Below are 21,720 nucleotides of genomic sequence, written 5' to 3'. Positions count from 1 at the left end.
ATTCCTGTAGAGAATGGTGTCAAGCAGCCCCAACTCTCTTTTCTTTGTACTTTGCTGCTGCTTTTACTCATGTTTTTGCTAAGGCTAGCTTTCTGGGAATATATGTCAGATATCAATCTTCTAGCCACCTCTTTAATCTTTGCCGATTTGCTGCCAATTCAAAGGTTCTCCAGTCTATTATTTGTGACCTCCTTTATGCAGATGACTGTGACTTAGTCACTCATACAGTGGATGACATGCAAATACTCATGAATCGTATATCTGCTTCTTGCATGGCATTTGGACTCAGCATTAGCCTGGGCAAGACTGTTGTAATGTTCCAGCCTGCACCAGGAAATCCACATGTGGAACCAGCTATCTTGGTTGAAGGAACAATTCTGAAAGTGGTAGACAAGTTTATCTACCTGGGCAGCGCACTCAGCCATTCTTGCTCCCTGGATGATGAAATATCTTTCAGTCTACAGAGAGCAGCTGATTCCTTCCTGTCTCTTCAATTTTGTGTCTAGTCCCAGCATTGCATCACAAGGCAAACAAAAATTGTTGTGTACCGTGCATTTATACTGACATCGCTCTTTTACTTATGTGAGACATGGATCCTTTACAAACGTCATGTAAGTTGCCTTGAAAGCTTTCATCAGAGATGTCTCAGACACATTCTCAATGTTCGCTGGACCTTAAAAGCTCCAGACACACAGGTCCTGAGGACAGCTGATATCTTGAGTATTGAGGCGATGGTGCACAAGCACCGGTTACGTTGGACTGGACACCTTATTAGTATGAAGGATAGCAGGATTCCTAAGTAGATGCTATATGGAGAACTTGTGAATGGAAGGAGACTCTGGCAGAAACAAAGGCTGTGATTTAAGGACTGTGTCAAGTCCTCATTAAAGGCCTGTGATATGCAGGACACTGACTGGGAGAACAATGCCTGTCATCACCACAGATGGAGGAAGCAGGTTAAGGAGGGGATCAACACTTTTGAGAGAGCACGTATCCAGAGTGAAGAACTTAAGCGAGCTGTGCGAAAGCGCATGGTTTGTATAGTGAATGGGGAAAGCTTCGTCTGCAATGTTTGCAGTCATGTATGCTTGTCAAGAGTAGGGCTCATCAGCCACCAACGGAGCTGCAAATGCAAAATATAAATTAGTCCTAGAGCTCACAATGTTCCTGAAGGTCAGCAATGGTCTTCCTCAGTCATGAGTGGACAGCCATCATTATGTATACCTAGTTGTCATCATCATCATCAGATGTTTTTACATCAGTTTTTCATGCTGGCATGGGTTGGATGGTTTTTCCAAGGCAGTGTTTTATAGCTGGATGCCTTTTCTGTTGCCAGTTTTTTTGTTGTCCACAAGGACAAAGCATACCTATTCTAAAACTCAGATGTATGTAATTGTGCATCCGTGTAATCAGATTCTTTCATACATGTTCCAATTCTCAACTATTGCATTGCCTCCCTCTCTATATTATCTCCATTCCATTCTTCTCCCAATACTTCAAACCTGTTATTATAGCTGCAGCTTATGTGTGGTTGTACAATGTATTGTACTGTAAAAGGTTGATAGATGCAATAGAGACATTAGTCTCTCTCTATCACCTTTCAACATAATTATATATGAAGGAACAGTAGAACAATTAACAACATAAATAAAAATAAGTTTATTTTTTGATGATGCTTGGTCATACAAATCCTGTGTCATTCAGCTTAGCAGCCGCTGATTATTTTGTAATTGGTACTGGAAGATTAAGAGCTTCCTTGATGCATGCCAGAGAAGCAAGTAGCTATCATATCGAAGGCATTGTGGTGAAGAGTGCTTCGTTGAGGAGCAAGGTGTTGTCACGTCGAAGGTCTCTTGCTCAACTGAGTTATAAAACGAAAGTAACTCTTTAAGTACTAGTTTTACTATGCATGCGCACTCGAGGGGCTTCCGGTGGTGAAGTCTCTTGCGCATGCGCAGATTGTACTTCCTCAATGGCGGCTATAATTTCGCGCCACTACAGTACCTAGTTATCTACATATTGCTCTTTTCCACACAGTTCTTTAACTGGTTGCCTGAACTCTCTCTTTTTTGGGTTTGGATAAGAAATGTATCAAACTCTTTACTAACTGATTTTTTTTTTCAACACTCAGCATCACCATTTCCCTTCTATTCTAGGATATATTGTAATTTGATATCATATTTATGTAGAGACATTTTAATGAAACAATATTTTATTGCTGAATTTGGCTTCTTTTATACTAAGCATATATATATAGGTCAATTAAGTAATTGTTACAATTTTGGTAACTCACAAGTGAATAAAGATACAAGTTAATTACAAAAAATAATAAAAACCAATGAGGTTTTATACCATTTATAGAGCTGAATTATAAGACTACATTTTTGTGTTCAGTTTAAATAAATATTTAAGCAGAGGTATGATAGAGAGTTTATTTTGTAACCAAGTGGTTTTAGATTCTAATCCACTGAATGTCATGTTGGGTAAATGTCTTCTACTAGAGGTGTGGGTAGAACAATGCCTCATCAGAGAAAATGGTAGACAGAAACTATGAAAACTAATAGTGTGTATGTGTATAGATACCTGCATGCTTATATGTATCTGTGTGTGTGCACATGTACATAAATGCATTCCACATGACATCACCTGATCAAAATAGTGCTGTCATGTTCGCATCCCCTGTTAACAATAAGTATGGTGAAGACCAGTGGTATAAAAAAATCCTTCACTTGAAAAAAAAAAAAAAAAACCAGATAGGGACTGTCAACAGTAAAGGCATCTAATTGTAAAGTTATGCTTCAATAAATCTTAGTCTAATCCATGCCAGCATGGAAAAACAGACATGATATAAACGAACTTACACAGAAAATTTCCTGAATTCCTTTACAAACAGCGTCTTTGTCCTGGAATGTCATTTTCATGCTAGAACCCTTTTTGAGAGTATGTCCAGGTAGAATTTCTTTCATAGATGGGAAGAACAGGAAGTATATAATAGCCAATTGATCATCCTCAGATACTAAAAAGGAAAAAAAAATATCAGAAAATATAATAATTTATATAGTTAATATCAATAAAATATTTCTGACTTAGGTACTAAACCACAAATATTAGGGATGTGGTTAATTTGATTGACTTCCAAGAAGGATGAATGTGATATTGACCCTAGCAAGATTTGAACTCAATACATGAAAAGACTTAAATAAAACTACAAGACATGCAACCATTTCTGCTGTTGCACTATAATCCAGTAGAAGTGCTTAAATGTCCAATTCTAATAAAATAAAAATCAGACAAAAATTAAATGAAATAAGTCAATTACTTAATGAAAAAGTGAAGTGACTATGTCATATATATTTATAAAGTTAATGTATACCTGCCTTAAGAGAGAACCAAGGTAAAGATGTCTCAAACCTGAGATCAATAGAAGACATGTAGTCATTTGATCTGCTTGTAACAGCAACCAAATCTATCTCAAATCATACTCTTATAGTGTTATGAAAAAGACAAAATGCCTAATGTTATCCTAGATATATATTTGAAGAAAGAAAAGAAAAACAACATTTCATAAATAGGTAATCACCCTACTTATCAAAAGGGTTAAGTGAACATATTCTTTTAATGGCACTGAATTGTGTCTCAAGCAACAAAATTAATTTTCAACTACCAAGTTGAAATAACTTAAAACAGGTACTATGAGGAGGTACAGTTTAATGATGTAAACTGCTGTGTTGTATAATTGAAGGGTGCTAGCAGTGTTGAGCTCAAAACTTTTCCTGTAAGTGAGAGAGAGTGGGGAGCTTTCAAAAACTGTGATAAACACCACAGTCCAAGACACCACAATAGATTCTGGATAGTGATGGTAGATAGAAATAAAGAAAATAAGAGAACATTTGGTTGTAAAAAAATTTCTCTAAGAGAAATTTTCACAACAAAGAGAAAGAAATATATAGAAAATGGTAAGTCCTTACCTTCATAAATAATTTCCATCACATCTTCTTTGCAAATGCTGACTGTTTCCCATACATCTTCCTCACACTCCTAGAGGAATGGAGAATCAGAGAAAGTCATACAGATCTTTTAATAGTACACATGAGCAACTAACTATAAGAGTAAGGAGATATGAATGGAAACAGAGGTTCAATGAGATAATAATAGATTCTGAGAAGTAAAAAAAAAGGGGTCAGATATTGGAATGTATCAGGGTAAATGATTGTTTAACCTTTAGTGAAATAATGGTCTCTGTTCCTCTACTATAGTAGCCCCTATTCCTCAGTATCTTGTATCCCCTCTTGTTTAGGCACTCCTTATCTACTTCACTCAAGTCAACACCCACAGGAATTCCAGAGAAATTAGGTACTGGAGGACTGGGTATATAAATGGAGGAGGTACAAAATTAGCTAGCACTGAGGAATAGGGATCATTACAATAGGAGGAATAGAGATCCTTATTTCACTAAGGAATGAGTATAATTGTAAGTACAGGGCCAGTTGGGGCTGGATACAACATTAGTGATGAACAAAGGGCATCAAGCTAACTGGTCTCAGACAGTTTGCGAAAGTCAAAGGCACTGTCTCTTCCTCCTCTCTTAGCAAGTAAAGTCTTATTTTGAATTTAGTGGAGGATGCCAGTGATTAAAGGTAATGTAGTTATCTTGTTTTTGTCACCAGTACATTGTAGATGATATTATTTGAATTTTATGAAAAAGTAAAATGTTTTTGAGCTTATCTTGATTAAACTGAGATAATCAAGTTTCCATAGAGAATATTGGACTTGGTAATATGCAGAGATGGATCCTAGAAAACAATGATTACAAATAGGTCTGCAAGTTGAGAAGCTGTATGAGTGACAGGAGAAAGAAGGCTACGTAGGTCAAGTGGGCACTGGTGCGAGAATGTATAGCAATTAGTTTAGAGGAGCAGAATCCTTTACAATAGTGATAGAAGAGACAGAGAGAATTAATAGTAATGTCTGTGAACTTGTTGAGTCCTGGTAGTGAGTGAATCTTTATTTTGCTTTAGGATGTGACGTAGGATGTTTGTGTGTGTAGTAGCAGCAACCAACCAAATATGTGAGGAATACCTTACTTGAGCTTTGTAGAAGGTCAGCAACGGATCAAAGATGAAGTATTTTGGGCTGTGTGTCTGTGGTGTAATTTCGGTAATATGATGTTACTATAAAAGATCTACAGAGACTGTGAGGTCTCCTATTTGTAGAGACTTTGAGCTTTTATTTGTGAACTAATCAAAAATATTGTCAATGAAGGATTAGAACTGCTATTTAGCAATCAATAATCTGGTAATAACTGAGGATGAATTCCTGTTAGTCAAGTGTAATGTGATAAAAGAAATATCTTACAGGGTCTTCACTGCCATTAACTTGCTCACAGTAGAAAGTTACGCGTTGACTGGTGACATTGAAATCAACCCAGAAGTATTTATAGCTTTCATCTTTTGGTTTGTTCAGCTAAAAATAGAACAACAGAAACTGGTGGATTCAGAGACAAAGATACAAGAAGAGAGGGGAATAATGTGATCAGTTCACTTTTGTGTAACATCATTACTCTTGTTTTAACATCTGTACTTTTATAGGCAGAATGAATTTTCAATACAGTTCGTCACCACGAGTCTAAATCAGGCATCACTACTTCTAATATTTATATTGGTTACACAGTATTAGACACAATAGCTATGAGGTTAAGGTACTGGGCCATTGAATGTGTAGTGGCGCGAAATTATAGCCGCCATTGAGGAAGTACTATTCTGCGCATGCGCAGGGGACTTCACCACTGGAAGCCCTTCGAGTTGCGCATGCGTAGTAAAACTCGTACTTAAACAGTTAGTTTCACTTTCTCAGCGAGTTGAGCCTGAGACCTTCTACGTGACAACACCTCGTTCCTCCACGAAGCACTTTTCACCTCAATGCCTTCGATGGTGATAGCTACTTGCTCCTCTGGCAGGCATCAAGGAAGCCCTTAACCATCCATTACCAAACTACAATGTAATCAGTGGCTGCTAATCTGAATGACAGGAATTGTGAAACCAAGCATCATCATAAATAAAACCTTTTTATTATGTTGTTAATTGTTCTAATGTCTTTTCATATATAATGCTGTTGAAAGGTGATAGAGAGAGACTAAAGTCTCTGTGACAACTATCATACCTATCTTACAAATGAATTGTCATAAAAGTTTGTGTACTGAGAGAAGAGATAAGTTGTGATGTTTCAAAAGACCCTCTCTAAAGAAATAAAGAGAGGTGTGTTGAAATGTTGTAAATGGCAACATCTCCATGATTCAAACCTACTCTTCCAACTTTTGTTCGAAGTTGATATTCTTTTCACTCAATCAGTAATAAGGAACAGCTAGCTGGATAAACTGCCAGATAATCTCCAATTCTTGCATAAGATTCTTAAGTATTTGATTGAAATTCAGAAGACTTACACAGCTTCATCTAATTCTTGCATACACAACAATCTTTAATATCAAAGCAGGCATGAGCTAAACATACAGACCTAGTTTTTCCATTGCCTTCAGAAACATTGTTAAATACCTCCTCACATCATCAAATACATGTTAATGTAGTTCTTACAGCTGTTTCACCAAAAATATATCATTTGCAGTTCTGTAGCTGATGCCTCATGTCTGTGTTTGTAACACAAACTATATTCATTTACTATTTAGTCTATAGTTTCCTTGTTTTAGCTATATTAATTTATTCCTGTCAACTATCATCATCATCATCGTCGTTTAACGTCTGCTTTCCATGCTAGCATGGGTTGGACAATTTGACTGAGGACTGGTGAAACCAAATGGCTTAGTCCTTCAGTATGTTAGATAATTTCCTTTTGTGAAACGTTTGTTGGGAAGACAGAGGCTGTTATGCAGTATTTCAACAATTATAGAATTAACAACTACTGAAAAGGATTATATCCATGCTTTCCCCCCCAGTTCTATGATTAAGTCTAGTCAATTCAACCTGCTCACCCATATCCCTTCCTGCATACATATTAAATAAATAAATTTCTCAGTGTTCTATAAATGAATATCTACATCTTGACCTTCAAGAAACAGCAGCTATATCTCCTTCAAATTACTCTTTTCCATATCAAAATGAAAGGATAGTCATGGATGGAGCTCTTTAGATCATAGGTCTGCTGAATCAGGTCTGACCAGCGCCTAAAGAACAATATTAACTAAAAATGAAATGTATAAGTGAGATGTGGTCCCTCAACCCATCTAGGCAGGCATTTGCTCTGAACAGGTAGTGACTCAAATCAAGATAACCTGACTAACAACAGCAGTAAAATGAAGATGATAATGATGACACTGGGGCTAAAAATAAATTACAACATAGTGGAGTTTATCTATCTAATAATATACTATCCTGAAATTTGTAATATATTACACAGGAAATTATGATAAACTACAACACTGAATAAAAGAGTAGGATTAAAGGAAAACATTTAAATCAAGGTTAAATCAGTTTTCATTAATATCGATAAAACAATAGGAGAATAAACAACGATTTGCTGACGTTGTGCTCTGATATGATGACATACCTTTAGTTTTCCAAAATATATAGCATTACAAGGAACTGAGAATACTCTGAAAGACAAAAGCAGAATGGTTATGTTAAAATATTTTCTTTGACATTGAAAGCTGTACAAATCCTTGCATTGGTTACAACTACAGAACAACAAAAGTTCCATCTTATTTCTTTTGAGTAAGGACTAAAAGCTGAAAATAACTTATATTATCAAGAGAACATAGCTATTTAGTATCCTTCTCAAACTGTAAGGGATATACACGGATAAATGTCAATACTTTCAAACAAATCATTCTACAGTGTACAGTCCCAGCTGAACCTACATTACAGTAGGAGTCATAGATAAGAGCAGCAACACCAAACACCATCATTCATCATTGTTGTTGTTGTTGGCACTCCGTCGCTTACGACGTCGAGGGTTCCAGTTGATCCAATCAACAGAACAGCCTGCTCGTGAAATTAACGTGCAAGTGGCTGAGCACTCCACAGACAGACACGTGTACCCTTAACGTAGTTCTCAGGGATATTCAGCGTGACAAGGCTGACCCTTTGGATTACAGGCACAACAGAAACAGGAAGTAAGAGTGAGAGAAAGTTGTGGGGAAAGAGTACAGCAGGGTTCGCCACCATCCCCTGCCGGAGCCTCGTGGAGCTTTAGGTGTTTTCGCTCAATAAACACTCACAACGCCCGGTCTGGGAATCGAAACCACGATCCTATGACCGCCAGTCCGCTGCCCTAACCACTGGGCCATTGCGCCTCCACATCATCATTCATCATAAGGCTGTAATAATCCTCATGGTGGTGTCCAAGCAAGACCAAAACTGAAACCAGTAAAAGAGTAACTTCAAATGTAAAACTAAGTAAAAATGTTAACAGATTTCAGGACTTCGGTTTACGAAAAATTATCTCAGAGTTTATGTTTGTTAATGTTTAAAACTACTCTTTTATTTTATATCAAATCTCTTCTAATCCCATGTAATGCCAATGGTACAAACACTCTCCTGAAAATAATCATGAGTATCACTGAAGATACTGGGTATATTCTTCAAAGGGACATGAAAAGAAGTTCCGTGTCAATCAGCAACTGATTGAGATAGAATATTTTTTATGCTCTAGAGAGAAATTTAAATGTTGAAATATGAAAATGAAAGAAATATAGACTATAGGTAGATTTAGAATGTTTGTGTATAGTCAATAGTGGAGATAAATTGTGTGCAATGACTGTCAATGATGAAGTGTCATCATTTTTTCTATTAGCTTGTTCTGGAGAAAGGGTCATGACTCTGGCTTTCACCAGGCCTTCAAGATTGGTGGTACCGATACTGTTAATATCCCACTGAAACTGTTGCAAGTTGAAAACTGCAGAGAGATATTAGCTGGGAGGAAATTCCAGAAAAGTTGATACTCTAGAAAGAATGAGCTGGGCGTATGATTAGCAGGTCCTGATGATTTTGACACAATATAGGCAATGAAAAGAAAAGGTATGAGTAAGTTGAGAGTCCTCGAGTGAAGGTGGCATGAGAACAGCTTGCATCAAGGAGCAGAAGGCCATAGTGTTAGTGGTAGAGAGAAGAGACAACATGTTGTGGGGCCAGAATGCGAATGATTTTGGGTCAATCAGGTAATGTTTGTGTGCACAGCAACACCGCTATCTCAGATGCAGGAGTAATACTTCATTGTGCATTTCATCCAAGATTAGAAGAGGGTTAGTAATTGAAGGGGAATAAATTATTTTTGGGGTCTGAAGAGAAGGGCCAATCTTTGAGATTCAGTCATTGCCATGTTAAGGATACGTGCTCCCTATAACAGATACTCAGTGAGGGTGAGGTACAACATTTGAAGCGATCAAGAAAGGTCTAGGTGATTGTTGCTCATGTTTAAGGGATGTGAGGCACAATAATCTTTTCTTGTTATATGCAGCGAATGTAATGGAATGAACCCATTAGAGGATATTTCTAAGGTCGCTTGAGGGAGTATAGTTTGCATGCTGATATCACTTGGGTGCTGTAGGTTAAGAAGGAATGAAGAATTGTATTACCTGTATAAAAGTGGGTCTTGTTGGACATGATAGCAATAAGGTTGATGTTTAGGAAGAAGAATGTGGGGAACAAAAACTGAACCCTGGGGTACACCGTCATCACAGGGTTGATAAATTGTGGGCCAGAGAATTATATCAGTACATGCTGCAATAATGTGATCTATCAGGTAACCACTAATCCCAGGTACATACGAGAAAGTGGATTAATCCAAGCCATTTCAAAATGTAACAATTAGAAAAGATTTAGAGTTACATAGAGAGCACAGGCCACTCTGACTACACGACAAAAGCTGAATATACACATGTCTATAATCTACACGACAAAGCAAGAATATAACAATGAATATTGAAATATTAGAAGAAAAGGTTAAAAGCGAAGATAGTATAATGCTGTTATAGTAGAATTCATGGAAGAGTTTGATACTTTTAATTATTATAAGGAGTGGAAAATCTAAAGTTTCAGGCTTGTGCTTCAACTAAGTGCAGAAGGAAAAGTGGTGTTATAGATAAATACAGAACAGCACTATTTTCCTCTCTGCACTCAAATGAAATGAAAGGGCTTGAAACATCAGCCTTTTGAAACATCAACTTTACTCTTAACAACAACTGAACTTACCAAACTCTTCCATGAAATAGGCTACAAAATAATTGTTGTTGACACAGACCATCACCAGAAAGTGGAGTTGGTTATGCTTTGGTGGAACTGATTTGGCCTTCATTGATTTAGCACAGTACTCATTTAGCAATGGATGCTTGATGCTAATAGGGATTTTATTTTCATTTTGTCTAATAACTAAATTCTAATCACAAGTGGTAAATTACTCAATTACTATACTGACTGACCTCATTTAACAACCGAGTTACGTTCCAACAGCCCTGTCATTAAGCAAATTCGTCGTTAAACGAATATTCATAGGGTACGTATTTTTTTTTTATAGGTATAGTATACTGTACGTACATATAAAAACAGAATACCGTACTGTATAAAGTATATGCAGTACAGGGCCAAGAATCTCGAACATAAATTGTTGAAAAAGGAATAAATAACAGTAAGATTATCACAAGGAAAACCTCAAAAGTTAGGATATGGATACTGTATTATTGTAGCTCAGACATTGTAAGTATGTTTGTGATTCCAGGCCCAGTACATAAGATGCCTAATAAACTTTTCTCAGGATTATATAGAAAAGGTGAAAAGGTTTAAAGGAAACTCAAACATAATAACTTTGTTTTACTTTGGATAAAGATTACAAAAGCAACTCATTCTTGACATCAAAATGCATGAAAAATCCCGTCAGTGTTGTTTGCTTTGTTATCTTCTTTTTTTCGTCATAAATTTCTCAATAACACCGGAAAAGTTCAGTTGTCTGCCTTTCCACCTTGGAAAATTTGGATCCATTGCCTCAAGTTCTATTTTGTAAAATATGTAATGACGGCTCGTAAAGCTCGTCGTAACTCCGAGTGGTCGTTAAATAGGTAGGTCGTTAAATGAGGACAGTCTGTACCTCGTTTAGCTTTCAGATTCTGCTTTATCTATATGATAGTTGGTAAGTTATTGATGTAACATGTTATTTTATAGTTAGGCATAGATGTGATGGTGCAGTTTAAGCTGCTGATATGTGATAAACTTTGTTATTTAATCATACCTCTGATACATTCCTTGGTTACTGTTAAAGGCATTAAAACATTTTCTGCAATCCTGTAAAAATTAAAAACAAATTTATAAATATTCACTTTTCATAATGAATCCTAGTTTAAGTATCCAAAAACAAGAGGAAAAATCAGTTACTTTTTAAAAAATCTTTACAATGATATAACTGAAATGAAACAATACCAATTACTATTTTTACCATATTGTCAAAGAGGGAAGGACAGTGTCCACAATCCCATAGCTCTATTTTTCAGAGTCCTTGAAAATTAGTGGGAGAAAAGGAGGGACTTGTTCTCAAACTGTAGTCTTGGTATGAATGTTTGCAACAAAGTGATCTCCATTAGAGGCACCCAAGGACCAAGTGCTGCTGCTAAACTGGGTTATGTATTAAGTCCATAACTGGGCTATGTATAAGTCCATAACTGGGCTATGTATAAGTCCACAACCCAAAGAAAAAAAGCTATTGATTTTTGTTGTTGTTGTTATTGGTGGTGGTAGTAATGATGATACTGTTGTTTAGTCAGTCCTGATGAAGCACACTTATGATCAAAGTGTTCTAGCTATGGTCATCCTGACGTTTTTCAGGCTTTATAATCAAGACTACAGAATCCATTGCATCCTTCATATATTTTTCTTTTTCTTTCAAAAGACATGGTAGTGTGTGGTTTAAAGGGAATTTGGCTATTATTTCTAGTAAAATACAAAAAAGGCATTTTGGAGATTTGTTGCTGATATCAGGTGGCAGAAAAAAAAAGAAGAAACAATGATGGATATTCTACTTGAATAAATGCTGATCAATTTAAAGAAATTTTGACATGAAAATATTAAATTTTGTTGTTCTAACATCTCAAGTAAGCTGGGATTAACTTACGGGATTAATTGCAGACAAAATCGTGTCAAAATGAATTTATAGCTACTTATTGAAATAAGCAGAGAAATATCATAGTACATATAAATATATTTACACTTTCGAATGTTTCATCCTTGATAGAATTGATGAAAGAGAATATATTGGGATCAGATAAATTAGAGAGATTTTGCGAGCGGCATTTCTTAGAGATGGATCGAAATGTGTATTCAACAATGGCCACCTGGAATTCATAATCTAAAAGAAAGAAAAATATTTTCATATCACATCATCATCACATATATTTAATATAGTTGATAAACAATATTCTATTCATTTGTTTTAAATTTGAAAATGATTTTAGTTTTAGAAAATGATTTTAGTTTTAGTTAGCCCAATCAATGTTTAATTAACCTGATCAGGTGAAAAATTTCGATTTAAATGCTGTTCTCTACTTCACTTTCTCTCACATATGCACTCACTAAAACAATACCATATGTTCTCTATTTATAAAGTTACTAATATTTCCCTTACCACCAACAGTTGATATCAGCTTGATGATACTTTTTCTGAAAGTAAAATGGATTTAACAAAATATTAAAAAAATAACAACACAAAAAAACAGAAAAATATATTATGAAACCAGCTATAATTGGAAAACATTATAAAAGTATCTTATTAGAAAAGGTATAGCAAGTGACAAAATTGGCAGTTGCTTTCATATTTTATATTTAACAAGAATATGATAGACAGCAGAATATGTTTATAGAACCAACATCTTATAATGATGACAGAGTCCACTGTTTAATGTGAATAAATAACTTGAAAAGTAGGTTGTGTGTATTTAAACCAACAAATACATGTTTTTCTTCCTGTCAAGATGAAGAAACTGATCTTGGCATACAGATGGCAACACAATTGGTAATACAGTTTAAAGCATCTAACTTCATGCTTTGCAAAATATTCAGTTTTAAATATTCACAAGTAAAAACAGAAACGATGCCGCGAATATAGAATAATGACTTGTACGTCTGATAACAGGCATGTTTCTGTGTGATTGAGAGTCAACATGCCAAGTTATGATGCAGATTGGTATTGCTCTCACCATAGTAACAACACTCACACGGTCAAATTAACAGATCTGTGTATAGGCATTGGCAGGCTCCAGAGAGTTGTGGGTAGCTTTCAGTTTGACTATAGTTATAACTAATCAAAAGTCAAACTAAGTTGGTTTCTGCTACATTGCCATACATAATTACTCAAAGCAGTTAGGCTGCTCTCTGCCATACATGTAGTTTTTAACCCACTGAACTGCAGTTAACAAGTGTGTAGAGGCCAAACAAGGCTGAATTGAATGAAAACCATAATATTTGCCTATGTATGTGAGTGAGTGAGTGAGTAAGTGTGTATGCGTGTGTATGGCTGCATGCATGTATGTATGTTTAACTGTTTGTATGAGCTGTAACAAATAGAAGCAAGTATGGAAGGCTAGCAATAACAAAATATGCTCACATCTTTTACATTAAGTACATGTAAAACAGTGGCTTTGATGAAATCAAACATAACCCCTAAATATGTAATTTTATGTAACACTTAGAAATGATTATTATTTTGATGATGATGAAAAATTTCCAAGATGATTTGAACATTTCAATTACATAGTTATCTTAGTGTTAATATACCTAATGAAAAATATCAGGGAAAGGACAACATTAGCTCAGTGGCTGCTATAACTTTAATCCTTACTATACAGCTAGGATATAATTTAGGACAAGTTTAATTTTATTCAGTCAGGTAGTCTAATCCTCACCCTACACACACACACAGAATTCAGAAACAAGAATCAAATAAAAAGACATTTTAAAATGGCTATCTAATGAAATACTTACAAATTATTTTGATGTTGTGGTTTTAAATTCAGATTTTCTTTAACAGAAGAAGGACAGCGCTCAAATAATAGATTTGAATACTTGAGAGCCTACAATATAACATGCTACTCATAAGAAAAATATTTTGATATGAATTTATATTTATGTTGAATAAATATGGTGTCAACATAGCTAGGCTGTTAAATTATTTACTCAAAAAGTGATAAATTGGATGGAATTGTTTGAGTGTTGAATAGAATGCCTCATAATATCTGTTCTAAATGAGTTCAAATCCTACCAAAATCAATTTTGTCTTTCATCCTTTCAGGGGCAATAAAAAAAAAGTACCAATCTAGAATGATAGATTGGCAGAACTATAAGAGGGTCAGATGAAATGCTTTATGACACCTATTTTGGCACTTAATGTTCTGACAAGAATGCATTGCATTAGCTTATTGGTAACTAGTGTTTACTTCATTATAAAGTATTTAGTACTTTGGCTATTTCTACATGTCTATATTATAACCAAAAAGCATAACACTATGTTGTTTTGATTGAAATGAGCCTTCTAGGTCTACCAAAAGGTTATTTCAATTCATAATTGCTTTGATATGTATAAAGATTATTCTTACATTGGTCAGATGCCTGTGATTCAGTAGTGATGGTCACAAATGATTAAAATGATAAGTTTAGCTATTTGGTGGAAGGATTGATATGTTCATATCTTATTAGTGTTTCACTTTGTCTATGACTAAGATATTTAACTGTATATTTGAGGCCATTTAACTGTACACAAGTTACTGTCGTTTAAGCCTCAAATCAGCCACAATCAAGCCAAGATAAGATCAAAAGCATTCCAGATACGACTATCTACAGTTCAGTGCTGAAATGTTTCTTTCCCAATATAAATTTGAGAACTGTCAAGATTAACAGTACATTTCTCATGTAACAGCTTCAACGTTATATCTTGGCAAAAAGGTAAAAAAAAAAAAGAAAAAAGAACAATAGCATGTGTAAATTTACCATTTTATAAGATTAAGAAACCGTGCTAAGTGCACATGTTGAGAAAATTTTATTAATCTATCTTAGTTATATCAACAACCTACTTGAGTCAGTAAAATCTACGAAGGGAAACAATCTGAAAATTGGGTGAGTTGTTTCCCCTCTATAATGATCTCTGAATAAATACAAAACGTGAAATTTTGTGGGAAGGGAGGTGTCGAGTATAACGACTCATTCTCACCAATAGTAAACTAGTATTTTACTTCATCGAATCTAGAAGGATGAAAGGTAAAGTGGTCCTTGGAGGGATCTGAACTGTAACTATGAAAAATGAGAGATACAAATGTAATATATGACATTTAGTTTTCCATAATTTTGTTAACATGGTAAGGATTGTTGGCACTCCGTTGCTTACGACGTCGAGGGTTCCAGTTAATCCGATCAACGGAACAGCCTGCTCGTGAAATTAACGTGCAAGTGGCTGAGCACTCCACAGACACGTGTACCCTTAACGTAGTTCTCGGGGGTATTCAGCGTGACACAGTGTGACAAGGCTGACCCTTTGAATTACAGACACAACAGAAACAGGAAATAAGAGTGAGAGAAAGTTGTGGTGAAAGAGTACAGCAGGGTTCGCCACCATCCCCTGCTGGAGCCTCGTGGAGCTTTTGGTGTTTTCGCTCAATAAACACTCACAACGCCCGGTCTGGGAATCAAAACCGCAATCTTATGACCGCGTGTCCGCTGCCCTAACCACTGGGCCATTGTGCCTCCACTGGTTTGATATTAAAGAATGATATTTAAGAGAAAGGCAAAATAAGATGTAATTAGTTGTGCTTTTTGCAGAATATTCTGTGGTACAAATGATTTTAATTTCGGTTTAAAACCACAATAGTTTTATTTATTTTGCCATGAGCTGTGTGTAACTCAGTTCACCAGAGCTGGAACTTGCTCTTCAAGAATTGCTACCATTATTTGAAAGTGAAGCTAATTCTGTAGTGGAAGAGCAGAGTCAATTAAATTAGTCTCATTATAATTACTGATATTTATTTTATTGCTCTTCCACTTTGGAAAGGTAAAAAGACAAGATCAATCTTTGTAGGTTCATCATTACTTAGTGTCTGTCTTCCATGCTGGCAAAGGTTGGATGGTTGAACAAGATGAGGAGCCAGAGGGCTGCACTGAGCTCCAGTGTCTGGTTTGGCATTGTTTCTATGGCTGGATGCCCTTCCTAATGCCAACCACTTTACAATGTGTACCAATGCTTTTTGTGGCACTGGCACTAGCAAGGTCACTAAGTAAATTGCAAGATAAGAAGGCAGCTCAACAGGGTAGGGATATAATAGTGAGGGAGGTGGCTTTATGCTAGGTGTTGAGAGGCTAAAATATGACATAGGAACAAGAACAAGTGTCTTGCTGTAGAGGAGATACATGGTTGCCACAAGTGGAAAAAAAAGAAGAAAAAAACAGTGATGAGGTGTCAGGGTGTTATCTTCATGCTGAAAGAAGGTGATTATAAGAAAGAAGTGGAACAGAAGATTAGAAAGGTTGGGATGGCTGGTAAGTTCATGCAAATATGAAAGGAGAAAGACAGATGGTTAGTGATGGAGATAGACATGAATGCAGTAAATGGTGAACATGGGTAGAGGCACAGTCAATGGTGACTATAACACTTGGTGGGGGAAGATGAAGGAAATAAGAATAGGTTAATACAAATAAGTGGGGGGAGTGGAGGGTAACAATATTATAAAACCATAAATAAATGAGAAATTTGGAGATGATGTGAAGTGATAGAGAGAGGTCAGAGGTATGTAAGGTTGGAAACGGTGAGTGATAAACAAAGGTGTGAGAGGGGTCATTGATGGCAGATATGAGAAGCTATTCAGGGAAAAATAGAGTTCAATAGTAAAGGTTGATATTGGGAATGTGGGATGGGTGACAAAAGGAAGTGATTCTAAGGAAAGGGATAACTGGTAGCACAAAAGGGAGATGAAATATGAACAGTTCTGCTCTCACATAATTCCAGCAGTTGAGTGAATAGTACCATAGTTAGAAAAGTGATAGCGGGATGGGTATTGAGAGGATGAGTTGGTGGGGAGAGGCTAGATAGAGACAGATTGGGTGGATGGACATATACATAAATGATATACTTTTAAGACCTCATTTTTTACTAAGAGGAATGGGCCTTTCGAGCACAGTGAATTCAATCATCTTGGTTCTTTGTCACCTCCTCTGTGAAGCTCAACATCCTAGTGAAACACTAACCTAAATACTGTAGACATATTAAACTTAATCTTTAATACTAAAACTTTAAAATGCTAAAATAAACTATAAGTTTAAAACAGTCAATTGCTGAACATATCTTGTGGTGGTGGGGCATATGTCAAGTTCTTTGTAATACAATAAAAGGTAGAGAGAGAACAATTTCAGGGTTTGTTATCCTTTGGTTAGCATTTTTTTTTTTTTGGTCCATCAATTTTATTTTTGTGAAGGAGAGATAGTTCTTACTAATTTGTGCTGTTTACAGCTGCAATAACAAATGAATCCTTTATAGAAAAAGGTGTTTTGCATATTTCAACATCAAAATAGTAAGGACAATGGACTTCTACTTGTGTTATTTCTTTACTACCCACAAGGGGCTACACACAGAGGGGACAAACAAGGACAGACAAATGGATTAAGTCGATTATACCGACCCCAGTGCGTAACTGGTACTTATTTAATCGACCCCGAAAGGATGAAAGGCAGAGTCGACCTCGGCGGAATTTGAACTCAGAATGTAGCGGTAGACGAAATACCGCTAAGCATTTCGCCCGGCGTGCTAACGTTTCTGCCAGCTCACCGCCTTGTGTTAATATACAGAGTTATTGGAATGTTTTTTTTTTTCTAATTACACAAACACTGAAACAACGACTTAAACCTGAAAGTTAACAAGGTGAAGAAGCAAGCATTTAATGAGAAAGTTTGTGTTCTTATTTCAGAAATAATGAATTACCTGTAGACGAATTAAAAAAGGCAAACGGCCTTTTAAAATACAATCCATCAAAAGGTCAGTAAACTTTAAAACAAGGGTACATCTTACTGCAAGAAAACAAACTCGTAATCACAATCCAGTATCGATATAACTTTTTATTAATTAGTCTATTACAAGCTGAACAATTATTTTGTTAAGATATGCAATGAATTATTAATTTCAATTCAACAACAGACCAGGATGGTTTAAATAATGCATTTACTTTATATGAAATATAAGCATAGCATCATTTGGCATTAGCTTTTCTTGCTATTTGATATACACGCTTAAATATTTTAAAACTAAGCAAGGATATAATAATAATAATGAATGAACTTATTATATAGTGCTCATGTGCACTACAACTCATTAGAAAAGATCGTAAAAAGTGCATATACCATACATGAAATAAGAAATTTAAATACAACATAGAGATAAAATTAAACTGCAAGAATTTTGGTCTAAATCAAATATTGAAGCAAAAATTGTATTTTGAAAGCCATCTTTGATAGTAAGTCTAGCAAAAGTCTAGAGTCTGTCAAAATCCAGAGGTATCTTATAAGCCACCAAAAACAATATTACATTGGAGTATTTTGAATGAAAGAGGAACAGAAAACTCAATGCATGTAATAAAGATTATTTATTCATTTTGGCATTACTGTATTTTTCATTTGAAGTTATTTTAGGTGACTAAAAGAATATCAAATAAGAAATACTGTGATGTTTCAGTGTCTAGCAAATGATCCTGAATATAATTACAGATGTTACCATAGTGTAATTTTAAATCTGGCATTGATGATCTTATTAATTATAAAGTTATTCACAAGACACTTTCCAACTGAATACAAAATGCAGTTTGAAAATGAGAAAATTCAGCATTGCTCAGGTAGAAAAGTAACTGTAAATGGGTAAGTGTTATTTGTAACGAAAGCATTTTCTATGTAAAAGAACAGATTCGTTTGAAAAGTTATTTTCTATGTAAAAAATGGAAGTTTCCTTCTACACTTATAGCAGACTGATGTCTATTTCCTTTTACAAATTTGTGCTCAATAATAATAGTATATTTAAGGTGGCAGGCTGGTAGAATCTTTAGCATGTGAGGCAAAATGCTTAGTGCTATTTCATCCGACTTTATGTTCCAAGAACAATGCAAGACATAGAAAAAGACCAGCAAAATCTATAGGAGTACAGATGTCTTCACCAGGCATTGCTTTAGGACCTATTAAGAATTTCTTGGAATGATTTCATCACAAATGAATAAGTCACGAAAAGTGGTAGGCTGAGTAATAATCTATGATATATCATTGCTGTGATCAGGGTAGATGCTCAACCATATACTATGCATGCTTACAAGAGACCAGTCAAAGCCTCTCTTGTGGTGGTGAGGTATATGTCAAGTTTTTAGTAATACACTACAAGGAAAAGAGAGAACAGTTTCAGGGTTTGTTATCTTTTGGCAAGCATTTTTTTTTATTGGTCCATCAATTTTATTCTTGTGAAGGGGATGTAGTTCTTACAAATCTGTGATGTTTACGAGGCTGGGAACTGTACTGAGTAGAGATCTCTTATCACCCAATGCTCTAGGTGGGGGAACAGGAAGAACTAAGACTAAGATGCAAATAAAGCCCCATATCATATGCACAACTAAACTAATTTATCCATCAGAAGAGAATGTGGAATAAAAACATTTCAGCTGCTGTCCCGCATCTTTATTTATTTTGTTTGAATTTACAATTCTCTACATATTTCCCTGATTGGTTTTAGTTGTTCCACATTAAAGTAAAGATGTTCAAACAGAGACCCTCTTTTTCTTTTTTTAATCTTCTTTAACCCCTAGCTGGCGATTGGTGGGGGAGGTGGCCCTCTCAACTAATACGCTGCAAAAGGAGGAGGGTAGTTGCTCTGCTGAACCAGGAAACTGAGGAAACCAGGCAAGAAACTGTATGAATACTATTGGATAACATTTATTCATCCATGCTATCACATCCAAGGTAGCCGATGTGTCAGCACTGGGGACCCAGGGTGCTGGTGAGAAATGGATGACAGGCTGAAGCAAGTATCTTTCCACGTTGATGACAGGCATTCCTGTGGATGTCTGGAATGTTCAAACTGGACATCATGCTGGGCAGAAAGAAATCACTGCCTGAGAACTTATGATACTGAATGTGTGATATTCTCTACAAAAACTAAGTACTATAATAAACAAAGATTTGGCTATTTATTTCAGAAATTATTATTACTATTGTTGGTTTTTGACAAATACAGGTAAAATAATCACAAAAATTCAGGTTGGAAATGAGAAATGAAACATGGAAATATGAATGAAGAAATATTAGTATTAAACAAATTAATTCAGAAACGAAAGATAAAATAAGTGATTTTAAACAAGAAAAGAAAATGACTAATATGTCAATGCTATTAATTTAGAAAAAAAAAAAAAAAATTCTAGCAACACAGGTTATGGTTTCCTTCAAAAATTCTTAGTAAATTAAAGAAAATGTTTACAAAGCTTGTAGTCCATTTTCATAATCAAACAGGTTCAATGAGTATTAAAATAAAATCTAATAAGAAAATATTTCCAAGCAACAAACTGAAACATATAAGCTGAGATTTGCTTTTATTAGGCAATAAATGAAAAGATTTTGAACTAGTTTATGGTAAACAGGATAGATTATATAGACAATGGTTCACTGATATAGATTAAATATACAAAAATAAATAAATAAAATTTTCTTTTCCTTTATAAAGCTGAGGTTTAACAATCTGGAAAAATTATTATTGCAGATATTTTCTTTTATTTTAGAGTAAATGTAGCTCTGATAAATCTTATATTTCTCATGTTAGAACATTTGGGATTAAATAGTCAGCTTATATTTCTGGTTGACTGCATGAAATGTATGCTGTGGTAATGTTTTTACATCATACATCTTTACAGTTATATGCTTACTTTCAGTACTTGTATTAGCAATAACCTGAAAATGTAAAACCCAGCTATCTTTCACAGAATAAAATAATACATACGATATAATCAATGTTGATATATAATATACAATTTAATTAATGCAAGAAATAATTTCAAATTATGTGTGAATGTGTGTGGTTTTATATATATTCACAAACACACGTGAATATCATTTCATAGAAGTTAAAAAAGTTTAAATAAATACGAATAGAAGTTAATACGGAAGGAGTAAAAATTTCAAATATATAATATAATAATATAATATAATATAAGTCGATATAGTAAAATAAAATGACATGAAGAAATGGGGTACCATAAAGTAGTCTATCGGTTGAAAAAACAAGGAGAGAAAGTGATTTAACACCACTTAGAATTAAAGTTCAAAGTTCTTCAACTCCCTCGGGCACATTTCACACCTCAAAACCAGTAGACACCAAAAGGCAATTTAGCACCAATCCGGCACACACAAGAGCGCACAACAGGCACCCAGCAGGTATCAACAGGCAAAAGTTCAATTCCGCTCACCATGTCAAAAAGGGTTCACCACACGAGCCAAAAACAGTTACAGCACACCGCAGGTATCCAACAGTAAAAACAATTTCACGAATTTCAAACAATACCTATGGCCATTTCGGAGGTACACCACTGTATTTCAGAACACAATAGAGTGTAAATTGGTGATGACCCCTCGTCAGGGTAAACACATGTACAAAGTCAAGACATGCACAAGGGGAAAAAAAAAAAAATGATTTCTATAAAGAGCAAATATATATAAACAAAATGGACCAGCCTAT

The 21,720-nt window shown here is 35.1% G+C and overlaps 1 protein-coding gene across 6 annotated transcripts in view; it reads right to left on the bottom strand.

Annotated features, from left to right (window-relative positions):
- Positions 1-21,720, bottom strand: part of LOC106874583 (putative mediator of RNA polymerase II transcription subunit 26) — a 235,200-nt gene that overhangs the window by 77,333 nt on the left and 136,147 nt on the right. For 4 of the 6 annotated variants that reach the window (XM_052970258.1, XM_052970259.1, XM_052970260.1 and 1 more), the window contains exons 5-14: positions 20,912-20,936; positions 17,947-18,032; positions 13,971-14,059; positions 12,616-12,650; positions 12,200-12,339; positions 11,230-11,282; positions 7,558-7,603; positions 5,356-5,463; positions 3,969-4,038; positions 2,862-3,016 (exon numbers count right to left, since the gene is read on the bottom strand). In XM_052970258.1, the coding sequence (XP_052826218.1) occupies positions 2,862-3,016; positions 3,969-4,038; positions 5,356-5,463; positions 7,558-7,603; positions 11,230-11,282; positions 12,200-12,339; positions 12,616-12,650; positions 13,971-14,059; positions 17,947-18,032; positions 20,912-20,936 (807 nt within the window). The remainder of the gene's footprint in view (positions 1-2,861; positions 3,017-3,968; positions 4,039-5,355; positions 5,464-7,557; positions 7,604-11,229; positions 11,283-12,199; positions 12,340-12,615; positions 12,651-13,970; positions 14,060-17,946; positions 18,033-20,911; positions 20,937-21,720) is intronic. The other 2 variants (XM_052970263.1, XM_052970262.1) reach the window with 2 other exon arrangements.

The sequence above is a fragment of the Octopus bimaculoides genome, chromosome 8 (genome assembly GCF_001194135.2).
Source record: "Octopus bimaculoides isolate UCB-OBI-ISO-001 chromosome 8, ASM119413v2, whole genome shotgun sequence".
Taxonomy (NCBI): domain Eukaryota; kingdom Metazoa; phylum Mollusca; class Cephalopoda; order Octopoda; family Octopodidae; genus Octopus; species Octopus bimaculoides.
This window is presented reverse-complemented; position numbering and strand designations above follow the sequence as displayed.